We start from the raw sequence: 24,449 nt of genomic DNA, 5'->3' as shown, positions 1-24,449 counted from the left end.
CAAGTCATGGAGAATGTAGGATACCAACCATGGTCTTAAGATGTCTTTGAATTAACCAAAAGATTTAAGTCACCCAAGATCGAATATTCTTCGATTCGATTGTACTTCAGACTGCAAGTATTTCATTTTAGCTGCCTTATGGGTCATTTGCCGTGAGCAGTCGGTAAGGAGAGTGATGCTGCATGTTGGAAATGAGGGTGCTGGTGTTGAGTTGGGTTGAAGGTAACCAAATTCACAACTCAGAATAAACCCTGTTTCTTATTTTGAAATTGATTTAAAGCAATGTGAATAATACAGCTTCACACAAACTTTTCAGAATACCTCACTCATTGTGTTGATTCCTTCTTTGATAGACAGTGCTCGTCAGTAGTGCATGTCATTTCTGTGAACCTCCCAGTACTCCGTAGAGGAACCCTTTGGGGTAAGAAGATAACACTTTGGGTAAAACACTGTTGTGAGCAATGTGTGTCTTGCTTTTTCAGTTGGATGTACAATCTTGGTTGGAGTCACAGTGATCATTCCTGTCAGCATGATAGTGATAGGTGAGTATATGGCTTCCCAGTGAAACACTGAGAGCCTTTCCCAGTTCCAGTTTGTTGGAATGGCATCAATGTTTCGACTTTTGAGTACACTGAAGATAAACTCGCTTGAAGAAAGGCTTAACACTGATAAGGTCTTCACCGGGTTAGGTAGACCTTTACTGCAAGAATCGGTAGATGGCGATGAAGGCGGGCATGGTGATGATGAAAAATAGGATATCTCCACTCCAGTAGTACATGGTTGTGTCTCTGTTCGAGTCCCGAGCTGTTCTGCCTAACAAGGGGGCCAGGATGGTTACAACATGGGAACCATGGTTAGAGACTGAGAGAGCATTGAAGCACAGCAGTAATGACGTTAATAATAAATTCAAAACAGACAAACAAAATGCTTTACAACCCTTTACAACATCTTGCTTCATACAGGGAAGCTACTCCTGATTGTCTCCACATGCTCTTCCAAATTAAGAATGGTGTAATTCTGATCCATGATTATGGAATTTAGTCTGTAGTAATCGATGCAAGGCCTGGGGCTTTTCCCAGGAGCCTAAACCATAATTAGTGGGGATGCGTACTGACTCTAGGAAAGGACAATCAACCCGAGCTCTAACATCTGCTGGAGCTCTGCTTGCAAAATTTTCCTGTGTCTAGGTAAAAACCGGTGGGGCCTACACTGTATTGGCTTGTCCGATACCAGCTTAATATCATGCTTTATCAAGCTAGTTCTACCAAAAAAACAGTATTCAAAGTCACCCATCAGCTCTCGCAGTTCGTTTCGCTGGTGTGGATTTAAATCTGGTTTTGCGCTATGTCCACGTAAACCTTATAAAGTAGAACTTTGGGCGCATTTAGTGCAAGATGAACTGTGGCTTCATGCTCTCATATGGCTTCATTAGGTTTGTCTGGTAAATCCTCAACTCTTAAAGTCTGCCCAGTATTTTGATGGCATAGTTTGTGTATGAGAGCTTCTCATGACCTCTGCAGGTCCTTCCCAAAGAACATCTAGTTTGTTTTTTCTGGACGCCGTCATCAAAAGTATCTTATCTCCTACAATGAAAGTTCGCTTCCAAGTGTTCCTGTGGTAGTATACTTTAGCCTTCCTTATTCTTAGATGACCAGCCCAGCCATTTCCATGGTACAGATTGTCGATTGGAGCTTTGTATCTTGATGGAACAGTGAACTGATCATACTGTACTCCCTTCGTGTTCTTGTACTGTCGGTACAAAAGACCACTGTGGCACTGAAAAGTGATGTCTCCTGGCTATCCACTTTTCCTCTTGTTCTTTCAGCTTGTCAAGGGATAACTCGCTCTCTTGTTCTGCTGCGATTCCCTCTTTATCAACCTTCAGTAGGCCTAAAAAACCTTCTGAATTTGGCAGCACCAAATTAGTCCTTAATTTGTCTGCTAGCTCTTGCTACGGTGTTCCCATTGACCCAGATGCCTCACTGCTAGTGCCATCTTCACCACTTTCACTAGCTATGTGCTGTACTTCCAGAGCATCTATGTCATAAGGTAGCATAAAAAGCCAACTAACAAAGACACCAGGACAACACAGGGGAAATGACTTGTACTTGCTAATTGAATTAAAGAAATGATAAATTAATGGAAATGAAAGGTGATTAAAAAACAATGATCCCATATCATCGCATTACGTGTGCGAAGCTCTACCAATTGAGCTACCGTGGCGCTGTTTTCCCGTCCACTTTCTGGGGTATTTATGTGTTACTACGAGAACTAACCCTGGGAGTGCTAGCCAGCACCACCACTGGCAAACCTTGGCAGCTGATGTGGAACATCCATTCTGCCACTGGTCTCACGGGGACGTGATCTTTTTGGGTGAAAGCAACTGGTCAGTAAACCCACACATGCTACCTGAAGGCATCAATCTTGCCAGATTCGAGACCCTTGTCATGTAATGAACGAGAAGAAAAGGGTTAACCGAGGGGCCCAATTTTTATTAATTATATCATAAGAAGCTAACAAACAAAGACACCAAGGACAACGCAGGGGAAATTACTTGTACTTACTAATTGAATTAAAGAAATTATAATGGAAACAAAAATGGACGAAAAAACAACTTGCTGCAGAAGGGGAACGATCCCACGTCTTCGCCTTACACATGCGATGCTTCGCAGGTGTCATGAGTATGTGATCTTTTTGGGTGAAGGCAACTGGTCAATAAGCCCACACAGGCTACCTGAAGGCATCAATGTTGCCCGATTCGAGACCTTCGTTATCTAAAGAACGAGAAGAACAGGTGTTAACCGAGGGGCCTAAAAATGTCATGAGGCATATTTTTGGCTTCATTGCCATGCTTTATGTCCGCTGCGATCTCCTGAGCCTTGGAACGTGTGAGATCTTGGACCGTATGGTTGCCAAAACTCAGGTTCTTTTTTTTTTCATGAGCATCTCTGAACGAATGAATTGAATTTATTGATAGGAAAGACAGAGAGGTCGACCTGAGCTAGTGCACTCTAGTCTGCTACTCTGCACTGGGGAAGAGGAAAGGGGAGTGAAAGTATTGGGATGGATGATGATGATAAGAGAAGTATGAGCATCTCTGAGCGATTTGAAAACAAGTAGGGATAATGTTTGGACAGATTTCGCAATTCTGCTGCTTCAGTCGGCAATAATTCGAACGACCCCTCAATCTTCACACCGGCTATGGGCAAATAAACACTATTCTCCTAAAGTACCTGCCGGATCCATGCACATTCCCCAGTGAAATCGTCATGTTTCACATATGCAAGGTGGACAATGTCCATTGTCACAACCGAGTGCCTAAGTACATACCTTACATGGCATTCCATTCACTGCTAGGTCGCGAAGGTAGGGTTCTAAGAGTGCCAAGTTGTCATCATCGCTATTCATGAAAGAAAAAACAATTTTAGGCTTCTGACAACCGATCACAAAGTATCCAGGCTCCTTGAAACGGAAACAGATGACCGATTTTCTAGCTTCAAACACTCTTTCTGCTTTTCTTATGTCATTCGCTACGGTGTCATTCTGGCCTGAATTATTGGTTGTCACATCTTTTGTCTTGTCTCACCTCCAGCCTCCTTGCAATGAAAGGGGCACCTGTTTTCCCCTTTGCTCAATTTAGTGAGTGGCCTTTTCTAGGATTCATGACGTGCTGTGAATTCATCTGCTAGCATTGCAGCATGTTCCAAGCCTATTTCGCCTAACCTTTGTTGAATCCACAGGCGCATCTCTTCACTCAAAGACTCATATAACTGCTCCACGCCGATTAGCTCAACAACCTTGTCGTGACAAACGAACACATCTTCCTCTTTTTAACCAGTCAATTAAATTGGCGTTCAGCTTATGAGTAAAATCTTGAAGAGACTCGCCCGATGTTCTAGGTGCCTCCCGAAAATGACGGCGGAAAGGCTCTGCTGACAGCTGATATTTCCTTATCAACAAAGTTTTTACTTTCCGATAGTCATCTGCATAGTTTTTAATTAGCCTAGGAATTATTTCGGTTGCTTTGCCAGGAAGAACGGTCAGAATCTGTTGTGGCCAACTCTCTAGTGCCAACCCGTTTTTATCTCAGGTTTGTTCAAAAGTAATGAGAAACAATCCCATGTCATCGTTAATCATGTACAATGGCATGAAATCCCTTATTTTCACTCCTGCTTCACCTGAACGTCTTTCATTTATTGAGGGGTTATTTGCTGATTGCCTGGCCAGATCCTGCTGCATGTTTAGTTTTTTTAGCTTTAGTTTGTCAGCTCTCTGTTCCTCTTGTTCCTTTCTTTCTGCAGCATTCTGTACAGCTTTCTCAGCTCTTTACCTTTGCTGCAGTGCTTTGTTCAGCTTTCTCAGCTCATTTCTCTATCTCTTCCCATGCTTTTGAAATTTCGTTCTCAAGAGCCCAGCACTTCTTAATCACCTCAATAAGCTGCGGCTTTCTCTGACTTTTCCCAACCTCCATGCCCAGCTCTTCACAAAGTTATAGCAACTCTGGCTTCCTCTGTTTGCTCAAATTCATAGTCGATCCAGAATGAGGACTTTCTTACTCTGCTGTGACGTGAAGAAGCTTTCAACAGGAGCCTGCACATTGTTATCATTAGCGTTTAGCACTGTTGTGCCTGGTAGCCCTTCTGGACAAAGGATGCATACCGGTGAGCGTGCAGCTATGGAATGCCATTCATGCTTCATCATCTCTTTAGCATCAAAGAGCTGGTGACTAAACCAGCACCACCTCAAGATAATTGACAAGCAATTACTATGTATCACGTCTTCGTCTGGTCAACGACCCGGAGCTGGTGAACGAGATGAGTTCTGGGACCCCAAACTATAAAGCGGTGATCGGTCCTGTGCAACCTACTAATTGCTGCAAAAAGTCTACGCTGACAACTTCGTAGGAAGTGTCGACTTTGGTTCCACATGAAATTGTGTTTTCATGGCATCGAGTGTGATTGAAAGTTGAACATGAGAGGTGGAGTCCGGCGGGCTGGTGTGACACCATGGGTAGGATTTTGCAAACTGCGTGACAGTTCCAATTAGCCGAGAAGGACATTGAATTCCCTCTTTGAGTGAGAGGGAACTGCTTACATAGGGGAGCTTGAGTGTTGAAGAGAGTGCTCAGAGATGGAAAGAGTTTGACATGTAGTGTACTCCGAGACTCGTAGAGCTGTTCTTGTAAACCATCCTCATGTAAACCTGTACATGTAAAGCTTGATTTTGTCTTCTCTTCTTTCTTACTTTATTACGATGGAATACAGAGTGCAAATTTCGCACTAGTAATAATCTCGCCCCTACGTGGTCGCGATGGTTTCCTGGGTGCCTGCGGCCTGCCGACATCGCCATGCTACCCAGAAGTAACGCCAGTCAAAGTTCTCAACAAATGGCAGCAGCGGCAAGAACCAAAGTCTCTGGATAGCAACTATAGAACAATCGTCGCAGAATTCATGACTGCAGTTGGTGAGCGCACGGCTTTTCTTCACTGAGATATTACCTGGCTTTGCATATTTTGGAGGGGAAGTACAAAGCAGTGGTAGCAGTAACCGTTGACGAGAGTCTGTCACGGTCATGTAGCAGTGAAGAAAGAGGAGCACTAGGGATAGCCATAGACCTGAAGGCGTTAAAACTTAAAGCATTAAAGAAGCATTAAACAGTAAAGGAGCCGAAATTGTTAGAGCTGGCCAGTGAGCTGAACATAGAAATTTCAGAGAGAAAGCCAGTTATAACTGAGGCAATCAAGGCAATAGGGGCGGACGACGAGGAAGTAGAAGAATGCTTAAGTAGCATTAAGGAGAAAAAAAGAAGGATGCTCAGCTCAGGAGACTAAAGAGGAATGCGAACGCATAGCACATGAAGCATTCGAGATGAAGTGCCTTGACCTTGAGATAATAAGGGGTCAAAATACCGGAGGAGCGACTCCCATCTTGAGATAAGGCAAGCGATAAATGAAGGACTTGATGCATTTATACCGAGTCAGAGAGGATGTGGGCCTCCTCTTGATGAACTTTGAGTGTACATTTATTTATTTATTTATTCCAAATACCCTCAAACGCAAATGCATTGTAGAGGGGAGTGGTTACAAAGGAATGGTAAGTTATACAGAGTTATACAAAAGAAACGATAATACAATAACTATTAAGGCAGAATACAAGAAATAACAACAAAACAAGAAACAAAAAGCATGATACAAGCAAAATGTGAGAAGGCTGGATTTATTAGACACGTGGCTGCAACGCCTACTAACATTGCTGCCTTGTGAGGTTGCAGACATAATAGCCCGCATGGAAAAAGAAGATTCAGAAGACTATGACAAACTAGAGTCTGGTCTCCTGAAAAAGTACAGCTTGTTAGTGGAATCATTCTGAACAAAGTTCAGGGAAGCCGAAAAGGCCAGAAACAATTCTTGTGCCAAGTTCGTGTACTTGTTGATGGCCAACATGAGAGACTGGCTAAGAGAAGCCATAGCTTTTGTTGACCATGACAAAGTGGTAGAATTCTTTGGGCTGGAACAATTCTTCCGCCGACTGCCTGAAAACATGAGGTATTGGGTGCAGGATAGGCCAGGTGCAAGACAGTTGCAAGGGCGGTAGAGCTTGCTGAGGAATACTTATCGCCCTGGGACCTCAAAAGTAAAGAGGTCCCTAGGAAGGAGAGTACATACAAAACCAGCAAGCAGGAGTGTTGGTCAAGGTCAAGACCATACAAAGGAAAGGAGAAAGTGGAGTCAGTGACCAGCAATGACGATAAAAAAAGAGGGAAAGGAGGAGCCACCAGAACTCAAGGCTGAGCAACAAAAGAAGGCTTTCGAAGGTAGAAAGCAAGTGGTATGCTTTAACTGCCAGGAGACAGCACATGTTGCCATTGGTTGCAGAAATCCGGAAGTATTCTTGGCGGTGATCAATACCGATGGCAATATGAGATTGTGAGAACCGTACATTTGGGACCTTGTAGTGAACGGCAAGCCTTGTCATATATATTGAGGCTCGATGGCCACGATAGATGTCGTTCATTCCTCATACATAGAACAAAGTCTGTTTATAGGAGAACATGCTTGAATGAAGCAAGCAGTAGAGGCTAACCGTCTTTGTCTTTGTCTCCCAGCATCCAGAGTACGCGTTGAGGGTCCTTTCGGAACACTTTCACAGAAGCCGTCATGTCAGTGCACATTCCACCGCAATATCCATATTTGTTTTCTAACAAATCCAATCAATTATTGCGCAGCAGGGGAGTTGTTTTCGGTGAAGGAATGGTGCAAGCTCCTACCCGATCTAGGGCACGACAGCTCACAGCAAAGGTAGCATGTGCAAGCCCGGCAAAAGAGCACACAGCCTTACACAAGTAAACCTCAAAGAGCGCGAATGAGGTTACCAGTGAAAGTGAGGTCATTGAAGGTCCGTCAGCTAAAGAACAGACCACCACACTGAGTTGGGAAGAGCCGGTAGTATTGAGAGAGAATGAAGAGCCTTTAGTATCTTGGGAAATGGAATGCAGGTGAAAGCTGTTAAACATAACAACTTGCACTTTGGTTATTGAGCAAGAAAGGGACCCTACTCTTCAGAACCTGAAGCCCGATGGTGAGGTGGGGACTGCTAAGAAAAACATAATGTTCCAAAAGAGGGCAGGCGTTCTCTATCGAAAGTATCACAATAGAAAAGGAGTCCAGTCTGATGAACTAATAGTGTGACAGTGTAACCTCCAGGGTCCACTGCACTTAGTCCACGGGGACCTTTGGTCCGGTGGCATTAGAAAAACCAAGGACTACTTGTTGCAGGAATTCTATTGACCTAGGTCCTTTTGGGAAAAAGGAGCATTTGTAAAAAGCTGTGGCATGTGCCAACGCACTGGCAAACCTGGGGACAAGACTAAAGCCCCTATGAAACTTGTTCCCATAATTACAAAGCCATTTTGCAGGCTTGTAATAGTTATGTAGGACCGCTAGCCGCAACTCAGTCCGGCTACCGTCACATTCTTATGGTACTGTGTCCCGCAACCAAGTTCCCTGAAGCAGTGCCCTTAAAAAAGCTAAGTTCGATCGAGATCGTGAACACACTTTTGTCCATCCTTGTGCAAATTGGTTTCCCAATGGAAATTCAGCCGGACCAAGGAACCGTCTTCATGAGCGCCCTAACCTTGACATTTCTGGAAAAATGTGGTGTCAAACTTATCCATAGTTCGGTATACCATCCCCAGTCCAACGCCGTAGAAAAGATTCACTCGGTCATGAAACCTCTGTTGCGAGCCATGTGTTATGAGCGCGAAACAGATTGGGAACTCTGCTTGCCAGCAGCTATGTTTGCCCTTCGAACTGTCCCGCGTGAGCCGACATGCTTTTCACCAGCGGAGCTAGTCTATGGTCGTTCCCTGCGATCACAACTTCAGATGATTCGGTAAGCCTGGGAGTTTCGGGCTGATGATCCATGTGTCGTAGAATATGTGCTAGATTTATTAGATCGGATGCACACGACGCAAGTGTTGGCAGGATGAGAAATGCACAGAGTCCAATGTAATGCCAAACCCTGCTACGACAGGAGGGCTCGGGCGCGACGCTTCTATGTAGGGGATCAAGTAATGATAGTGCGCCCCTCAGAAAAAGAAGCTGCAAGTACAGTTAGAAAGACCGGCTGACATTGTTCAGAAATTATCTGATACAGACTACATAGTAACAGTTCTAGGTAAGAGAATGACTCGCCAAGTACACCATAGCAATTTACTGCAGCCTTATCAGCAGAGGGAGGCCAATGTAAACATGTCCCATAACGTGCCAGAGGAAATACCGCTTGACTTTCCCAAGGCGAAACCATAGATAAACTCGTACAGCAAGCCGAGCTCGACCTCCATCAGAAGACGGAGCTGCGGGAACTCGTGTGAGTTTAGAGATAAGTTTTTATACAAGCCAGAACTGATGACCACGGTTGTCCATGATATTGAATTAACCTCATTGGAGCCTGTACATTTGAAGGCGTATTGTGTTTCATCATGCCAGCATGAGGCCATGGCAGCAGAAATGACAAAGATGTTGGAGCTAGGTGTAATCGAACAGGGAGAGAGCGGCTATACTTCACCTCTTATCTTAGTTGAGGTCCCGAAAGGAACTGCGACCTTTTATTGATTACCGGAGGCTCAACCTGATCATGAAGGATCAAACATATCCTATACCTCATATAGAAAGAAAGGCTTGAGAAAGTGAGCAGTGCCAATTTTATCTCCACCCTAGACTTAGTCAAGGGTTACTGGCAGGTTCCGTTGCCAGACCATGTGAGTAGGTATGGCACATTTATTTCTTCATTGGGAACGTTTCGGACAAAGGTCCTGAGCTTTGAAATGAAAAATGCTCCCTATTGTTTTTCCAGCCTTATGGACCAGGTGTTGTATGGTATGGAGGATATTGCACAGCCGTATCTCAATGATATCGCAATCTTTTCAGCATCGTGGGCAGGACACCTGACACATCTGTGAGCCGTAATGGCCTGCCTGTGCAAAGCTAACTTAACTGCCACTGAAGTGCCAATTGGAGCATGCCACAGTAGCTTACCTGGCTCAAGTGATAGGCCAAGGCCGCTGCCGGCCCTCTGAGGTCAAACTAGCTGCGACCAACACTTTTTCACAACCTCGCACTAAATGGGTCATCCGGTCATTTCTTGGTGTATCAGGATATCATCAGAGGTATATTCCGCATTACTCCATATCGCAAGCACTCTGAAGAATGCACTGAGATAAACAGAGCAACAAACGCTACAGTGGAATGAAGCCAAGGAAAGGGCCTTTTGTACACTGAAGACGGCTCTGATGAGTCGACCAGTGTTAAGCATGCCTCCTTAGTCCAAGCTATTCATTGGTCAGTGCGACGTGAGGGATCACGGAATGGGAGTCGTGCTTTGTCAAACGGGAGATAATGACGAGGAGCACCCTGTACTCTATGCCAGTAGGAAGCTCACTGCTCGTGAGGAAGCATACAGTGCTTCTGAAAAGGAATGTGCCAGCATTGTGTGGGCGGTACAGAAGCTAGCCTGTTGCATCACAGGTTCAAGGTTCATCACCGAGACATACCACTGTCCTTGTACGTGGCTGCAATCAATGTCCCCAAAAAATGGCAGTCTCTTGCATCGGAGCTTAGCACTTCAGCAGTACAATTTTGACATTTGCTACACGAAACGTAAACTCAACGGCAATGCAGATGGCTTGAATCATTGCCCCTAATGTATTGAAAGCCTCATGCCCACTCTGGTTTCTGTATCATTTTTCTGTTGGTATTTTTTTCATAAATTTTTTTATTATCATGTAGTTGTAGTTGACTGTCGTTAGATGATTTTGGTAGTCACTTCTTGCAGCTTTTAAGAAATGGCTGTTTCTAGTGTTTAAGGGGAGAACATACGAAAAGGATAGGAAAGCAGTCACAAGTTTCTTTTTGTAAAGCCTGGTGTGTCTCAGAGGAGGGTCGCCTCGTGCTCGCTTACTTTGTGGTGGGTCCGGCACTGTTCTGGGGTGATTGTTTGTCAAACAGGAGATGAAAAAGTTGTGAGACCAGTTTGCAAGTCCAGCTTCACCAGACTCGACCAGGGAGAGACGGCACAAGAGCAGCACAAAGTCTGCTGAATGACTCCAGGGAAACCACGTGCTGTGAACAAGGGGTTCGTCACCATGGAAGGAAATTCCGCTGCTGAAACGCAGATCCCTTGCACAATGGCTGCTGGCCCTTATGCGTTGGGATCTTCCTCTGCCGCCGGAGATGCCATTGTGATTGGCATTTAGCACTGGTGTGCCTGGCGGTCTTTCTGGACAAAGGATGCACACTGGTGAGCGTGCAGCTATGGAATGCCATTCACGCTTCGTCTTTTCAACGCCAAAGAGCTGGCAACTAAACCAGTGCCACCTCAAGATTATTGACAAGCAATTATGTATCGCGTCTTCGTCTGGTCAATGACCCAGAGCTGGCGAACGAGACGAGTTCTGGGACCCCAAACTGAAGGGGTCATCGGTCCTGTGCAACCTACTAACTGCTGCAAAACGCCTACGCTGACAACTTCATAGGAACAGTGTCAACTGTTAGATATGGGACCTTATCCTGAGCCTCCTTCGAGTTCACCAGACCACATTGAATCGCGCCACACCTAAGTAAGGAACACAGAAGCAGACCTACCCCGTTCCCGAGGCGCGGCACGTGCAAACGAGTTGGCGTCCCCCACCTCGTGCGCCGCAGGTGGAGCTATCCACTGCTTGACTCTTCCCAAAAGTGTAGCGAGAGCCTGGCAAGGTTCCAGGTAACGTGGGTCCCGTGGCAAGAGGGCTGTAATGCACCGTGAAGCCTTGGCAGCAATCCCCCCATCCGCCTTTGTGAAGGCAGTTGCAGACCGGGAAGGCAATACCACAGAGAGAAGTAAGCCTTCGGACAATTGGGGCCCAAGGTGCGACCCTGCGCGCCAGGTGTGACACAATCGCACGGGCGCCTACCATTGGCCGAAAATGATGACACCTGAGCGGGCTCGCCGATTGGCCACGCAGCTCACGCTGCAGCTCGGCCTCCTCCTTATAGAATTTGTCGAGGGATCAAATACATTAATAATAACTGCATTGCCATTGCAAAAGATGTGAACAAATTCTTGAACGCTACGCATCGTCAAGACAGGTAAAATATGTATTTCGTCATAAAAGAATGTACTCATATGTCTTAAAAATTGTGCTTGAAATAACTTATATCGGTGTTTCCATGTTTTCTCTCTATTTAATACGTAAAGAAAATATCACTCGAACCTTAGAGTTATATCAGTTTGAAACCAGTAAAGCAGTGCATGCTTCTGATATGAAAAATGTAAAGGCCACGAAATGAACAAGTTGAGGACAAATATTTTAATAAAACTTTGTTAACCTCCCTGCCTTTCTCTCATTTACATCTTTCTCTCTGTGTCGTTGCATTGTACATTGGTCATTGCATATGTACATTTTTGTACATATGCAATGACCAGGGAAAGATCTCAATAATGCTGTCCTATGTTAGAATGTATTGTGCAGGAGCTGCTGTCATCGGTCGTTTATTGTGAGTAATTACACTGAAATTAAAGTCGCAACAGAGAGGACATATAAAAAGCAGGAGTTCTGCAAAATATGCGAGGGCGAGTCAAATGTTAGTGAGCCAATGCGAATATATGACTAACATCGTACTTTATTTAAAATTAGCATCCATGAGCATTTAGACATTTGTCCCACTGACTCCCCCCTGGCTGCGCCCTTGGTGGAGAGGTCCCCACAGAAGGGGTAATTCATTTCTCATGGCCTTGTGTTCGCTTGTCAAGTTGTGAAGTTATCAGCCTCCTCTCCTTTGTGTCATGCTAGTTTCCCATGTCAGCAGGCAGGGGCGTAGCAAAGGGGGGGAGGGCTTATGGGGCTTCAGCCCCCCCCCCCTCGAAATTTTTTCGTGCTGTCATGCACCGCCAACCAAAACAGCCCCAGTAGCCGGAAATCATGCTGGATATAGTCTAGAGTGTCCTTTTCATGCTCGAAAAGACATTTCAGTGCGAACATTGCGAAATCGGGCTGGCTTTCACAGCAACGCCCATGCACCAGGAGTCATATATCGTAACGCAAGGAGCCTCATCCAAGCACAGTTTCAATGGCGTTTTGATGGCGAGCGGGCTTGTCGCGGCCTCTCGTGGAGGCCACGCAATCTGCGGAGCACATGGATTTCAATTCTGAAACCTTATGGGTGTAAAGTTCTCAAACTTTTGATGCGAAAGGTGCGTTGACATTTCCAAAGTCGTGCTTTTGATTTTCAGTTCCGGAACTTTGTGGGTTTAATGTTGTTATAAAAATTTGACGCCAAAAGTACAGTGACTTTTCTAAAGTTGTGCGTCGGACCATACAAACAAGACAAGCCAAATCAACACACTGTCAGACAAGTTCACAAAGCACGGAGCAAGGTCTGTTGAGTCAAAGCGTTGTGGTGGTTCATTTGTGCCGTCATGTCACAGAAAATAATATAAAAAAAAATTTTTTTTTCACCTGTGCCAAAGCATCCATGTCGAGACACTAAAGCTAGCAAAGGTAACCACATTCTGATTTATTTTTCTACTCTGACTTTTATTTGCAAGGACACACTGAGCCTCTTCATTTTTTTTATTCTTGCTACCCATGGGGTGCCGGAGCCAGCTAAAACGCATGCGTCTTTCTCTTGTTGCCCCGACCACCGCGCAGCGCGTTTCGATATGCGTTCGTTTTTCTCTGGCCAAGTGAATTTTCGCTTGGCAGAGTTTTGGACACTTTCTGGCTAGCAGACAAGAAAAAGAAACTGCATTGTCGCTCGCTGCCATCAATGTGGGGACCTGATGGATTGCAATGTGTTCACTTGAGCGCAACCTCTCCGGAAAGCCTTGCCTCGCCTGTGTAGGATACCGAGCAGTATGCGTATGATTCTCTGTGGACCAAGCGTCTCCTGTTTTCTTCAACATCACTGAAGTAGCCATATCAGGTGCCCAATGTAGGCATTCAATTATGGCCAACATGCTTTCCTTTGTGTCTTCTTTTTTATTTCGGTGCCCCCCCCACCCACAAAAGGAGAAAATAGACATTGTTGCGGCGAAGCGAATTGTTGCATGATGGAAGTTCAATTTTGTTCCTTCTTCTTTTGCAGAAAGTAATGGGCCACGTGACGCTTCAGTTGCCAGATACTCTTAGTATATTATTGCGATAGCAATTATATAGAACTCCAGGCGCATTCCTGCCATCGCCCTCATGTTCCGTATAAAGTCCAAGGGCGATAACATCGTGACCATGCGCCGCATGCTGTATGTGCGAGTGAAAGCTTAGGGGGGGTGGCATGGGTGAGCCGACGATGGTGGCTCACCCATTACCTCGACACGGGAAAGCGAACTGGAACATTTCCCATACTTAAGAGGTTGAATTTCAGGCCGATCATATCAACACGCAACAATGGTATAGGCGAGCTGGAAATTATCAGCCATAGCATATGCTCAGTGCACTATTGGAGATGTATAGAACAGACTCAATATGTACCGCAGCTGCAAGCCTTTGTTAGAAGATTTTGTGCTTGCATTCAGATAAGTATACCGAAGAAATTATTCAGGCTGTGGAAGTGGTAGTCCTAGGTGATAGACGTGTAAAGATGATGTTAGTCCACATCGCTGATGAGACTTGCAGAACATTTTTTTTACGGCACAAATTTAGACTGGACAGAGCAAGATACACAGGACAAACATTTGTCCTGTGTATCTTTCCTTGTCCAGTGTAAATTTGTGCTGTAAGATAATGTTCATTTGTTGTGTGTATCTTGCTCTGTCGAGTGTAAATTTGCACTGTCAAATGATGTTCCGTAATATTTGTAACCAACTGGCTCATGTTACTTGCTTGACCACAGATGAGAAGTTGTGTCAAGGTGGTTGCAGGAGGCATACATTATGAATTGTCAAGCATGTGTTTGATTGTCTGAAAACTTTGTTGTCTGAAAGCCCTGAAACACTTTTCTAACCAATCATAGAATAACCTAACTGTTAAAGTATGTCATCCCAGGAAATTCATGTCACAAAAATGTTTTTTTGAATCCTTAAACTATAAGTGGGGTTATTGCACCGATACCTGGCTTTTTCTCTTTTCGTCTCTGCTACCGCGCTTGGAGATACACAGCGAAGAAGCCAAGAGGGCAAAACCCCAGCCAAAGGTTGAGTGTCGTGGCAGCGAAAGGGCTCGCCGCTGCCATTTTGGACGCCATGCGCAGTACAAAGATGAAATAATTTCTCTGTCTTTTTGAGATCGCAGACATATATTTTTCATTTGTTTAACTCAGCATTAGCAATTATGTATTACTGAGAGTATTCTTGTGATCACGGAATTGGCCAGTAGCATTGCTTGGCCAACTGCTTTTGATCAGCTTTCGATGATGACATTGTGGACACGAGAGCAAGCTTCTGTTCTCTTAAGGGCCCCTCACCAGGTCTGGCAATATTGAGCCGACAAACTCAGAGCATACATTGCGTGATAACGATCGTGTCTACAATGTATTACATCGCTACGCGTCGCGGAAAGATCTGAAATTTCAAACCAAACGCCGTTTTCCCTTCTTGCGGCTGCCACGCTCCAAGCCGGAGGATGACGTAGTCGTGTCCCTGCATCTGCGTACTCGAGTCCGCAGTGTGACATCGCTCGTGGTGACATGTGACTTCGAGAATTATTCAAGGCATCATCTGTTACTTGTGTGATCTATTGCTTGAATTGAAGTTTAGAGAAATAATAAAACACACAAACAGAATGTCTGCGTATTTTTTTGCTTTACTTCACACCGAAGCAAGAGAGATGTACCTCCGCTTCGTCTGCTTGTTCCCACGGTCGTGTGGTCATGTGTGCAGGTACCGAAACTGCCATTTTCTACAGTGTTCCGGCACGTGACCATGTTCTGCGATCCGCTTGTTCTGTCTCAGTATTCGTGTAGCGCTGAATTATACCGCTAGTCATGTGTCCTTGTGCACAGTGCGCAAAACCATGTGCCATGCGAAACGATAACAGCTCGCGTGCAACGCCACCAGTGGAAATGCGCATCACCGAAGAAAAAAAAAAGTGAAGGCGGGGCCCGTGACATATGTGTCAGGTGATCCTCGAGGTCCGGTGTGGGAGAACGCAGGGAAGGAATTTCGCTTGCGAAGGCTAGACGGGGCATATGGAGAGGGAGTCTCGCTATGCAGTGGAGCTCTCCTGCTGAAATCATGGGTTCGCAGCACTGAAATATTTCTATCTTGGCTATTAATGAGCAGACTTGAAAAGTTGTTGCGGCAGAATGCTTCGTAGTGGGCACGCAACAACTTCCAGCATATAACCAAAATTTGCTATGGGGCCTTGTATGGGGCCCTTTAACTGCTTTTGACACGAGATTTGGCTTGCATGTTCACAGGAGCCTTGTTAACAGATTCACAACATTCTTTGACTATGTTCAAAAAGTGCTTCAGGGCCCTTCTGAAGGCCCCCAATGGTGCTTTGACTGTCTACTATGGCTGCAGAAAATATTTGTGGCTTTTCAGCAGCTTTTCTTAACCACTAGTCACAGTCCTAGCTTTCTGTTAAATGCATGCTTATCGTAGTTATTTATCCTAGTTTTGTGCTTGCGTCTGCTCTGAACGAAGCTGAAGTAGTTGCAACCATGTTGTTTATGCCCATTGCATGTTATGCTGCACTAGAGCTGTAATAGTTCATTCAATTTTGCAAAGTACTTGTGTTTGGTTAATCTGAAAATGGGCACTACTATGATTGTTGGTACGAATTTCATTCAGAGTTTTAATAGTCTATTAGTTCATCATTCAAATTAAGATAATTGGCAGGTCTTCTATGGTTACGACCTTAGGTATTCATATAAATAATTTTTTTTGTACAGACTAGTTGTGTCAAGAAACAATTCTGCGTCTTATTGACAGCAGTCTCAGTAGTTTTCTTTGTCCTCTTCTCATTGCCTGTTTTAGGTACCACATACTTAAATGACTGCCCAGCTGAAAAGTACATCCCAATTTTTCTGGTGATGGGCGGAGTGTTTGGTGTGCTGAAGACACTACTCGATGTCTGTGGCAAGTGTCGACGCCCTGACAACAGTGGGGAGGCTGGCCACAGTGTAGCAGAAGAACAGCGTGCTGAAGAGCGTACTTGGAGCACACTTGTGAATTGTTTTCTTTTTGCCTGGTATGTTGCTGGTAAGTGTTTGCTGCGCAGCATGACTTGCTGTCTTACTTTATTGCATAATATTGTTTTGTGTGCAGTACATCATCCGCCCTTGATGAAATTAGGGTATTCGTTTACTTTTGTTGTTAAATGTCTATGTTTGCCCTTAACACGAGCCTTGTGCCAACAGACAGGTCGACAGGCTAGACATTTGCAAGGTAGAAACTCTTGATTTTCTTTTCTAGGTAGTTGGCAGGCAAGCAAAAGCAGGATAAATTTTCATTAATGAATATTGATGCTATAGATACATACCCGAGAATGTGCCAAACTAGCAGAAAAGACTAATCAAAATAATAGTGCAGAGACTAGTGACAGTATATATAATCTGAGTGACATTTGTCTCTTCTTTCTTTTTTTTTTTTGTTTGCCATTTTTGTTCGACATGGGATTGAAAATATGGACATGCTAAAGAGAAAGAAAAAAAAAAACATATTTTGGGAAATTATGGCTTCAGTGATGTGGGCATTAAGGTACAGCCACTATGTGGGATAGTGCTCACAAAGTGCTGGCGGTGTAAAAACTTGTCAGTGCCTGCAAGGCCACACAATCTGGTGTCTCGCTTGCTGCGGCAATCAGTTGAGGCATTTTGTATTTGTGCACTCTTTTTCTGCTGCAGCCAGCACTGATTTCAAGTGTGGTTGAGAGAGGGTAATGTTTTCCAATACCAGCGTTATAAAGCCGCACTGTATCTGGCTCCATGGTTCCTTGTTGCGCAATGACCCACAGAAAATTATACCTCAGGGTCCGTATTATGTAAACATTCACCTCATTGGTCATTTTTGTTTCCTTTTATACTTGACGATTTGTTGGCATAATGCCTCACCTTCCTTATTGCTGGCATCAACCACTTGCTTCAATGGTTAAGTAATTGATGGAATTTCATGAAAAGAATAATTACAAAATATGGCCCCTGAGATCCATTTGCTGTGGAGCACGAAAATGCTTCTGATTGCCACCCCTTGTGGCACATATTTTTCCCCTAGTCATTCCTTGTCCCTCTACGCTTTACAGCACACTAGGGACAGTTCTAGGAGGCACTATTAACCTTGCAATTAATCATTGCAATGGTGGACCTTGCCATGTCCACCAAGCTTCAGCTGAATATATGTTCACACGTGTGTTCCAGGCTGTGTGTGGGTGTACCGTGCCTACCCTCCGGACTACACAAACAGCGAAAGCCCTGCATTTTGCGACAGGACTTTGTACCTCTTTGCATTTGGCCTCGTCACAGCGGGGCTACTCTCGCTTGGCTTGGTGGCTGCCTGCCTCTGCTGCCTAACACTCTTCTCGTTACTGTCAAGCAAGGATTGATATCGGCGGCGCCTGCCCACAGCTACTGGCCTGAAAAGCCTGCAGACATGGATGCCACAGGTACCACTCACAAGCTCGAGACATCCATGCGCAGCTGCCCCAAAGAGAGTGTCCATGAAGGCATGCTGCAACAATGAGTGGCATAGTGATGCTGAATTTTTAGTGGTGTGAAACCTACTCGAGGCTTCTCTGAGAGTGCTACTTTCACGAATGATGGAGAGCGGTTTAGACTGTTGCGTGAAAGTCCCACTCATTCCTATGAACATTTTGGTACTGAATGCTTCCTTGATAAAGGAGACAGGCGTAAATGTAGTTTTCAGTCAAACCATAGACTCATTCACACTCATATTGTGCACAGGGGTGGCATTCCCTAGTGCTTTTTGTTTAATACCAAGTTTGGATGCTGTACTTGTTCTGACCAGAATGTGCTTGTGTGTCATCTACAGCAGTGATGAATGTAAAGCAACAATTTCCGCAGTGATAGGAACAGTGATGCTATCTGTTTGCAGAAGGGTAAAATTGTTCTACATTTAGTCTTTGTGGCAAACTTTTCGCTCCTGCGGAACAAGTTGTGCCACTGTGCCAACGCATGCTTCTGACTTATTTTGAATGAAGCAAGCAAGAGTGAAAGTTTGGGATTACTAGTACTATGTTGCCTTAATCAACAGTGCAAAGACACAAGGATGAAGAGACAACCGAGCATCATATTGCATTAATTCCAACAGTTTTATTTTGAAAAAGAAAGGCGCCACATACTTAGGATACACTTACTTGTCATACTGAGCTACATTTATCACACATACACATGGGATCTAACCATCGGTATAACAAATAACAGAATACCTATTTGAGTTCCTTAGTTCCTTTTACTACAAGTAAACAGCAGCTTGAAATTTTTGACAAGTGTGCAAACTATGTGAAAATAGTTGTGTAATCAGAGACCCCTCACTTCTGCAAGCTGCAAGAAACAAGCATAATCTTAAATAAATCCTCCGGGTGGACTTGTTCATTGTACTTTCCAATTGCTGCTCCCTTTTTCAACTTCATTGCAGCAGAACGTGCAGTAAAGCTGCACATTCCTGGTGGCAGTTACCTAGTTATCCAAGTTAGCATCAAAGATGTTCATTGAAGAGTGGCACACACCTACTGGCACTTACCCAGTGACGCAAACTGGTATCGAAGAGAGAGAACTTATTAGAGCACAGCCCTTAGGTGCCAGTTCTTGTGGAAAGCGTTGGTGTCCTACCTCATAATTGGGCGATCGAGCGCAGCGAAAGATGAGAGCAAATGCAGAGCGCAGTGGGAAATGAAAGACGGAGAGAGTGAAGAGAGCGTGAGGAGAAAAGCATAGTACTGTGCACGAGGGGCTTTGTGATGACAATGGCTACGAGATGGCGCCAGAGTAACCTGCATCTTCTGTATGGAAACAAAGCGCTGCATGAGCGGAGGTTGTCTACAGCGGCTGCTGTGAATTGCGCCTGCTCTTCACCCACGGGCTTCCTCTCACGATCACCCAATTAGTGAGGCAGTTGCACCACATTTTGCTTCGTTTGCAATGTGCCGCACGAAACAGATTGTCCGCACCAGCCAATATATTGTGAAATGAAAACACATGTACAGCTCCGCTCTAATTTTGCATTAGGGAGTATCGTAATTGTCGGTATATTTATTTGAAAGGAGGAACTGACCACAGTCCTCTTGCCACCTTGTCATCAACAAAAGGAACCAGACATCGACCTTTACGCATCTCATGTTGGTCAGCGTGCCTACTCCAAGTCAGCGTTGAAGAGATTCATTGAAGAGTGGTACATACACAGTACCACATAACCAGTCTCGCATCCCCAGTGACCCATGTCCACATCAAAGAGGTTCGTTGGAGAGTGGCACGTAGGTGCACAGTGCCACATATGCAGTGACATAAGTTTATCCCACGGTTGGTTTCGAACCCTGTTTTGTCAGCACAGCAGCCAGATGTGCTACCCATTCAATCATGGACTATCCAGAGACCCAGGTTTGCGAGAAAACGGTGATACATATAAGATAGAAAGTGTGTGAAGTACCATAACAATGCTAATCGCATTAAAAAACTTGGCTATTAAGTTTACACTTGGTAGTTAAACAATGAATTGCTGCTCCTTTTTCGAACTTCAGTGACTCCACCATCTTATGCCTGTCATTTCCCAAGAGGCCACATCAGTTATAGGCCTGCTCCTCATTACCTCATGCCTACCATGCAAGAGCGCTATGGAAAGGGTACTGATACATGTACCCGCTTCCAGTGAGCTATCTTTGTGACATTACTTATCCCTGACATGAGCTGATCCTTGTGTCTGGACAGAATGGTGTGCTCTACTAGTGGGGAGCAACCTATGCATTTCTCACCGGGTCGAAAGCCATCCTTCGTACAGTTGGGGACAAAATGTTGTTGTCCGTGATCACATAATAAACGCTGAATTTCGCTGAATTTAGCATGCACGACCAGGAACCGAGATATGCGCTATCATTCCAAGTAAGGAAATTTAGTTGGCCTGTCTCAGTTTGAAGCCATTTCAAAATTCTGCATTTTCTATGTCGCTGTAGTCCACGAAATTTTGTCCCTGACTGTTCATTCTAGTTGCATTGTGAACACGTTCTCAGCCAGCCTTCCCAACCTAATACATACCAGGAGAGAGTGGAATATGGTAGACTGCATTTGGTATGTAGCCTCCACATGTGGTGACATTTTTTTCCAGATAAAATTGTTGGGAGCAGCACACGGCAGTATCAAATTCTGTCTCTTTGTCCTTCTAATTTTATTTATAGTAGTGAAACTGGCAAGTACTGCATCCAAATTTGGTACTAAACAAAATTGACAAGATGCCACCGCTGCGTGAAATTTGAGCTAAAGCAAGCCAGCAAGTTGGACAGAAGAGCCATTTATATCTGGCTGCCTTATCAACATCATATATTATGGAATGGAAGGGTGTGGCAGGCATTTATTGCTCTGTTATGCGCCATTCACGGCTTCAAAATTGGCCTTTCATTTCTCCCTGTATGCTGTGACCAAAGGGCAAAATAATGGTGCAGTCGACTTCCATTAATCCAATTCAGGACATGCGAAGTTGGCTCAAATTACACAAAGTTTAAGGATGTGTTCAGAACTTGCATCGAGTTGAACATTCAGTATTTACTGGAAGTGTCTCATTGACATTACCTCTGCGGATGCTCATAAGCTTAACTAGACTCATTGTACAAGCAGTGTTGTTGAAGAGCCTAACAGACATTGTCTTCATGCAAGAAAAAAAATGTTTCATAAGCCAAAACGTTGTTTGCACTTCTTGTGGGGGTGAATGAAGCTTCTAGACCTCCACGTCATTGCTACTGCTGCTGTCTGATTGCCTTACCTGTGCCGTGCTATAGCCAAAATTTGTGACATCTTCATTGTTCAGGATGCCGCATATTTCTGCATTAGTAGTGTTCACGGACTCTCTCATGCCGACATTGCCTAGAACTACATGGTCTATAAGGACCCAACAACTAAGCTAAACTGTCCACACTGGAACTGTTGTACAGTGGTGTGAAACTACAGCTTGTGAAACAGTTTTGTGATTGTTGGTGGCTTTAAGTCTTTGTGCGTTTCTTCGAACAGTGTCGGTGCATTTGGTCTCGCCAGTAGCACTTCTAATTTAGCAGCCATCAGTCTGCTCTAGTGCAGCATATCTGATATTCGACATCTCATGTATAAAGTAAGAAGCTCATTTTATCTTTTTCTTTCTTTCCTATTTTTTTGTTCTGCAGCAACACACGATCACATGTTCAACTTGACATTTCAAGTTTGACCAACAAGCTTTTTATACAAGTTCCCAGTATAGACACTTCCCAGCTGCATTTGCAATGGCAATGCTGCCATTGCCTTAAGCAGGGCATACCACAATTCCTATGTTTCTTTTCTCTGTTTTAAGCATGAGAAAGCCAGTCTTGAACTTTTTCATTCTTTGTGTTAGCAAAAGTAGGCTGGAAAGCATTGCAGAACATAGGTATTAAGCAACCACGACTTCTGTAGAAGACAGCATGTAAGTAAGCAGGCTGCTGTACTCTACAAAGGCTGAGCATGTAAACTAATGCATGCTTCTGCAAGAGCTCAGCTTGAGTCGTGGGCCAGGCTTACACTGCCCATCTCCTACTTGCATGGACAGGGCCCTAACCAGAGTGTGCGTGCATATGATATGGGCTGATGGCACACTACTTCACCGTGACAGTGATGTGCAGATTGTTTGCACAGTACTACAAATCTTTACTACAAGTTAGACTGCACAAGACACTGAAAGTTTCCCTGTGCATAATATGCATGGAAGTCGCATCGCACATTAGCTGTTTTGCATTTTAAGTTAAACTGCCAATATCTTTTTGGACACAGTAGCATAGGCACAGCCAGAACTTTTGAACATGTTCCATCAAAGGAAAGAATGCATTAATGGAAGCTGACTGTAATGTCTAAAAAGAAACTGTTCTGTACTTATTCTGAAAGCTTGTCAGTTTACTAATGATTTTGGCATTGATATTTATCTGTGTGCAGTATACTGACAGGTCCATGGAATAAAATACAGCAGTTTCAGTGAGTTTATTTATTTTCCGTGTTAGAGGGAGGAGCATGGGCACCTTTCCAGACTGCCGATCGGTTGTGTGAGTATAAGATCCATAACAACAATGAAGTACTGAATGGCCATGAGTCAAGGTGAGCAAAGCTGGATGGAGTTCCAGTTTATGTGACAGATGGCATAATGTTGTATGCTTATTTATTAACCAGTACAGCTTTGCCGCTAATGGTTACTGCTTTGGCTACTGTTGGAATTGGCTATCCAAGCCATCTCTCAGAAATGTTCTCCCATTGCAAATAAAGTGGCAAACATTTGCAGTCTGCCAATATACTGGTATTTTCAACCTCTTGTCTTTAGCATGCTGGATGTACAGAATTGTGATGTTCACTAATTGAAATTAGCCATGACTTCTAAAGTGAACAGCTCGGATGAAGCTTTACACATATTTTGTACGAAAGGTTGTTCCACGCTGGTTTACCATGTGCGTCGTTCAACTTTAGAAGTAGGAAGTCTTCAAGGTGTCGTTCATGCAACCTTCTGTATAAATAATGGCTGGAATGTTGCTGCAGATGCCTTTGGTCTTTTTGAGACTGTACAAATATCCAGCTCTTGGACATGTTTTTTTGTAGCATTACCTCAAGGAGTACGTGCTATGGACCGATTGCCCAAGCATGCAAAAAGACATTGGAAGTGTTAGACTGTATAATTTCTCATTGGGTATGTTTGAAACATTTAACGGCAGGCATGTCACGTTGAGAAATGTTACAGGAGGCATTTGCACAAGGCTTGCATGTGCAGCAGCCACAATGTAACATGTACATACATGAGTTGTGTGCTGTGAATAGTGAATGTAGAATTCTGAGCTATAATCAGTGACTGGTTAAAATGTGGTGGCAGGTGACCCACAAATAGAACACATACTCTTGCACCAGTGAACCACCACGTCCAATTCACCCTGTCCATCGCTCTTCATACCTATGCCCCAGCTAAAAAAACTTTTTGTTCTTGAAGTGTGAATGATATCCATCTGTTTATGTGAAGGCATCAATCAAGCCATCCGGCTTTCCATGGCACATGTTGTCTGCTGCTGCTACTACTACAGCTGCTTATGTGTGACACAAGAACAAAAGGGGTGAGAAGTATCTAACAGGTTCTTTAGACAGGGAAAACAAAGGGAAGTCGGGAGATGGAAATTCAAGGCAATGAGCAAAATGAGAACAAGGTGAAAGCAGGAGCCAACGTTTTGACAAGTTTCACTCTTGTCCTTGAAGAAGATAAGTCCACATGTCGAAACGTTGGCTCCTGCTTTCACCTTGTTCTCGTTTTGCTCATGGTTCTTTAGACAGGAATTTAGGGCAGTCCCTCCCTTAAAGGAGTACTGACACAAAATTTCGAAGTCGAGTTAACATGCGAGATCGATTTATGTGGGCACAGGCACATTGTCTGCAAAATATCAACGGCATATCAACAATGTATTTAAAATCAATTTTAAAGCATTTGCATGCAGCCAACCGCAATACGCAGCACCTCGCAACATCGACATCAAGAAAGGAATGTAAACAACCGATAAAAACGCTATGTCACGAGTTTGCACTGCCGTCGGGACGGGCCCTGGGAACAAGTTTCTCACTGCACCGATCGTCTCGGTGTCTATTTTTTTCTCTCCCTAGTCGTGACGCCGATGTCTCGCCACTGACGGTGGCACAAAAATCGGCAAAATTTGTTTCTCACACGAAATAACTCGTAAAGTGACCTCAAAAGTGTGCATGTTATGAAACGTTGCGTGATATAGTAAATCACTGGCATGATTTTGACTAGCAAGCAGTCGGCACAGCTGCCGCTGCAATCGTCTCT

At 44.3% G+C, this 24,449-nt stretch overlaps 1 protein-coding gene across 10 annotated transcripts in view; it reads left to right on the top strand.

Annotated features, from left to right (window-relative positions):
- LOC142578690 (transmembrane protein 272-like) overlaps positions 1 to 22,612 on the top strand; it is a 38,970-nt gene extending 16,358 nt beyond the window's left edge. For 8 of the 10 annotated variants that reach the window (XM_075688176.1, XM_075688177.1, XM_075688175.1 and 5 more), the window contains 4 exons: positions 483 to 542; positions 5,359 to 5,463; positions 16,455 to 16,679; positions 17,834 to 22,612. In XM_075688176.1, the coding sequence (XP_075544291.1) occupies positions 483 to 542; positions 5,359 to 5,463; positions 16,455 to 16,679; positions 17,834 to 18,018 (575 nt within the window). In that variant the 3' untranslated portion in view covers positions 18,019 to 22,612. The remainder of the gene's footprint in view (positions 1 to 482; positions 543 to 5,358; positions 5,464 to 16,454; positions 16,680 to 17,833) is intronic. The other 2 variants (XM_075688172.1, XM_075688169.1) reach the window with 1 other exon arrangement.
- The last annotated feature ends 1,837 nt before the right edge of the window (positions 22,613 to 24,449 follow it).

This window comes from Dermacentor variabilis, chromosome 4 (assembly GCF_050947875.1).
Source record: "Dermacentor variabilis isolate Ectoservices chromosome 4, ASM5094787v1, whole genome shotgun sequence".
Taxonomy (NCBI): Eukaryota; Metazoa; Arthropoda; class Arachnida; order Ixodida; family Ixodidae; genus Dermacentor; species Dermacentor variabilis.
This window is presented reverse-complemented; position numbering and strand designations above follow the sequence as displayed.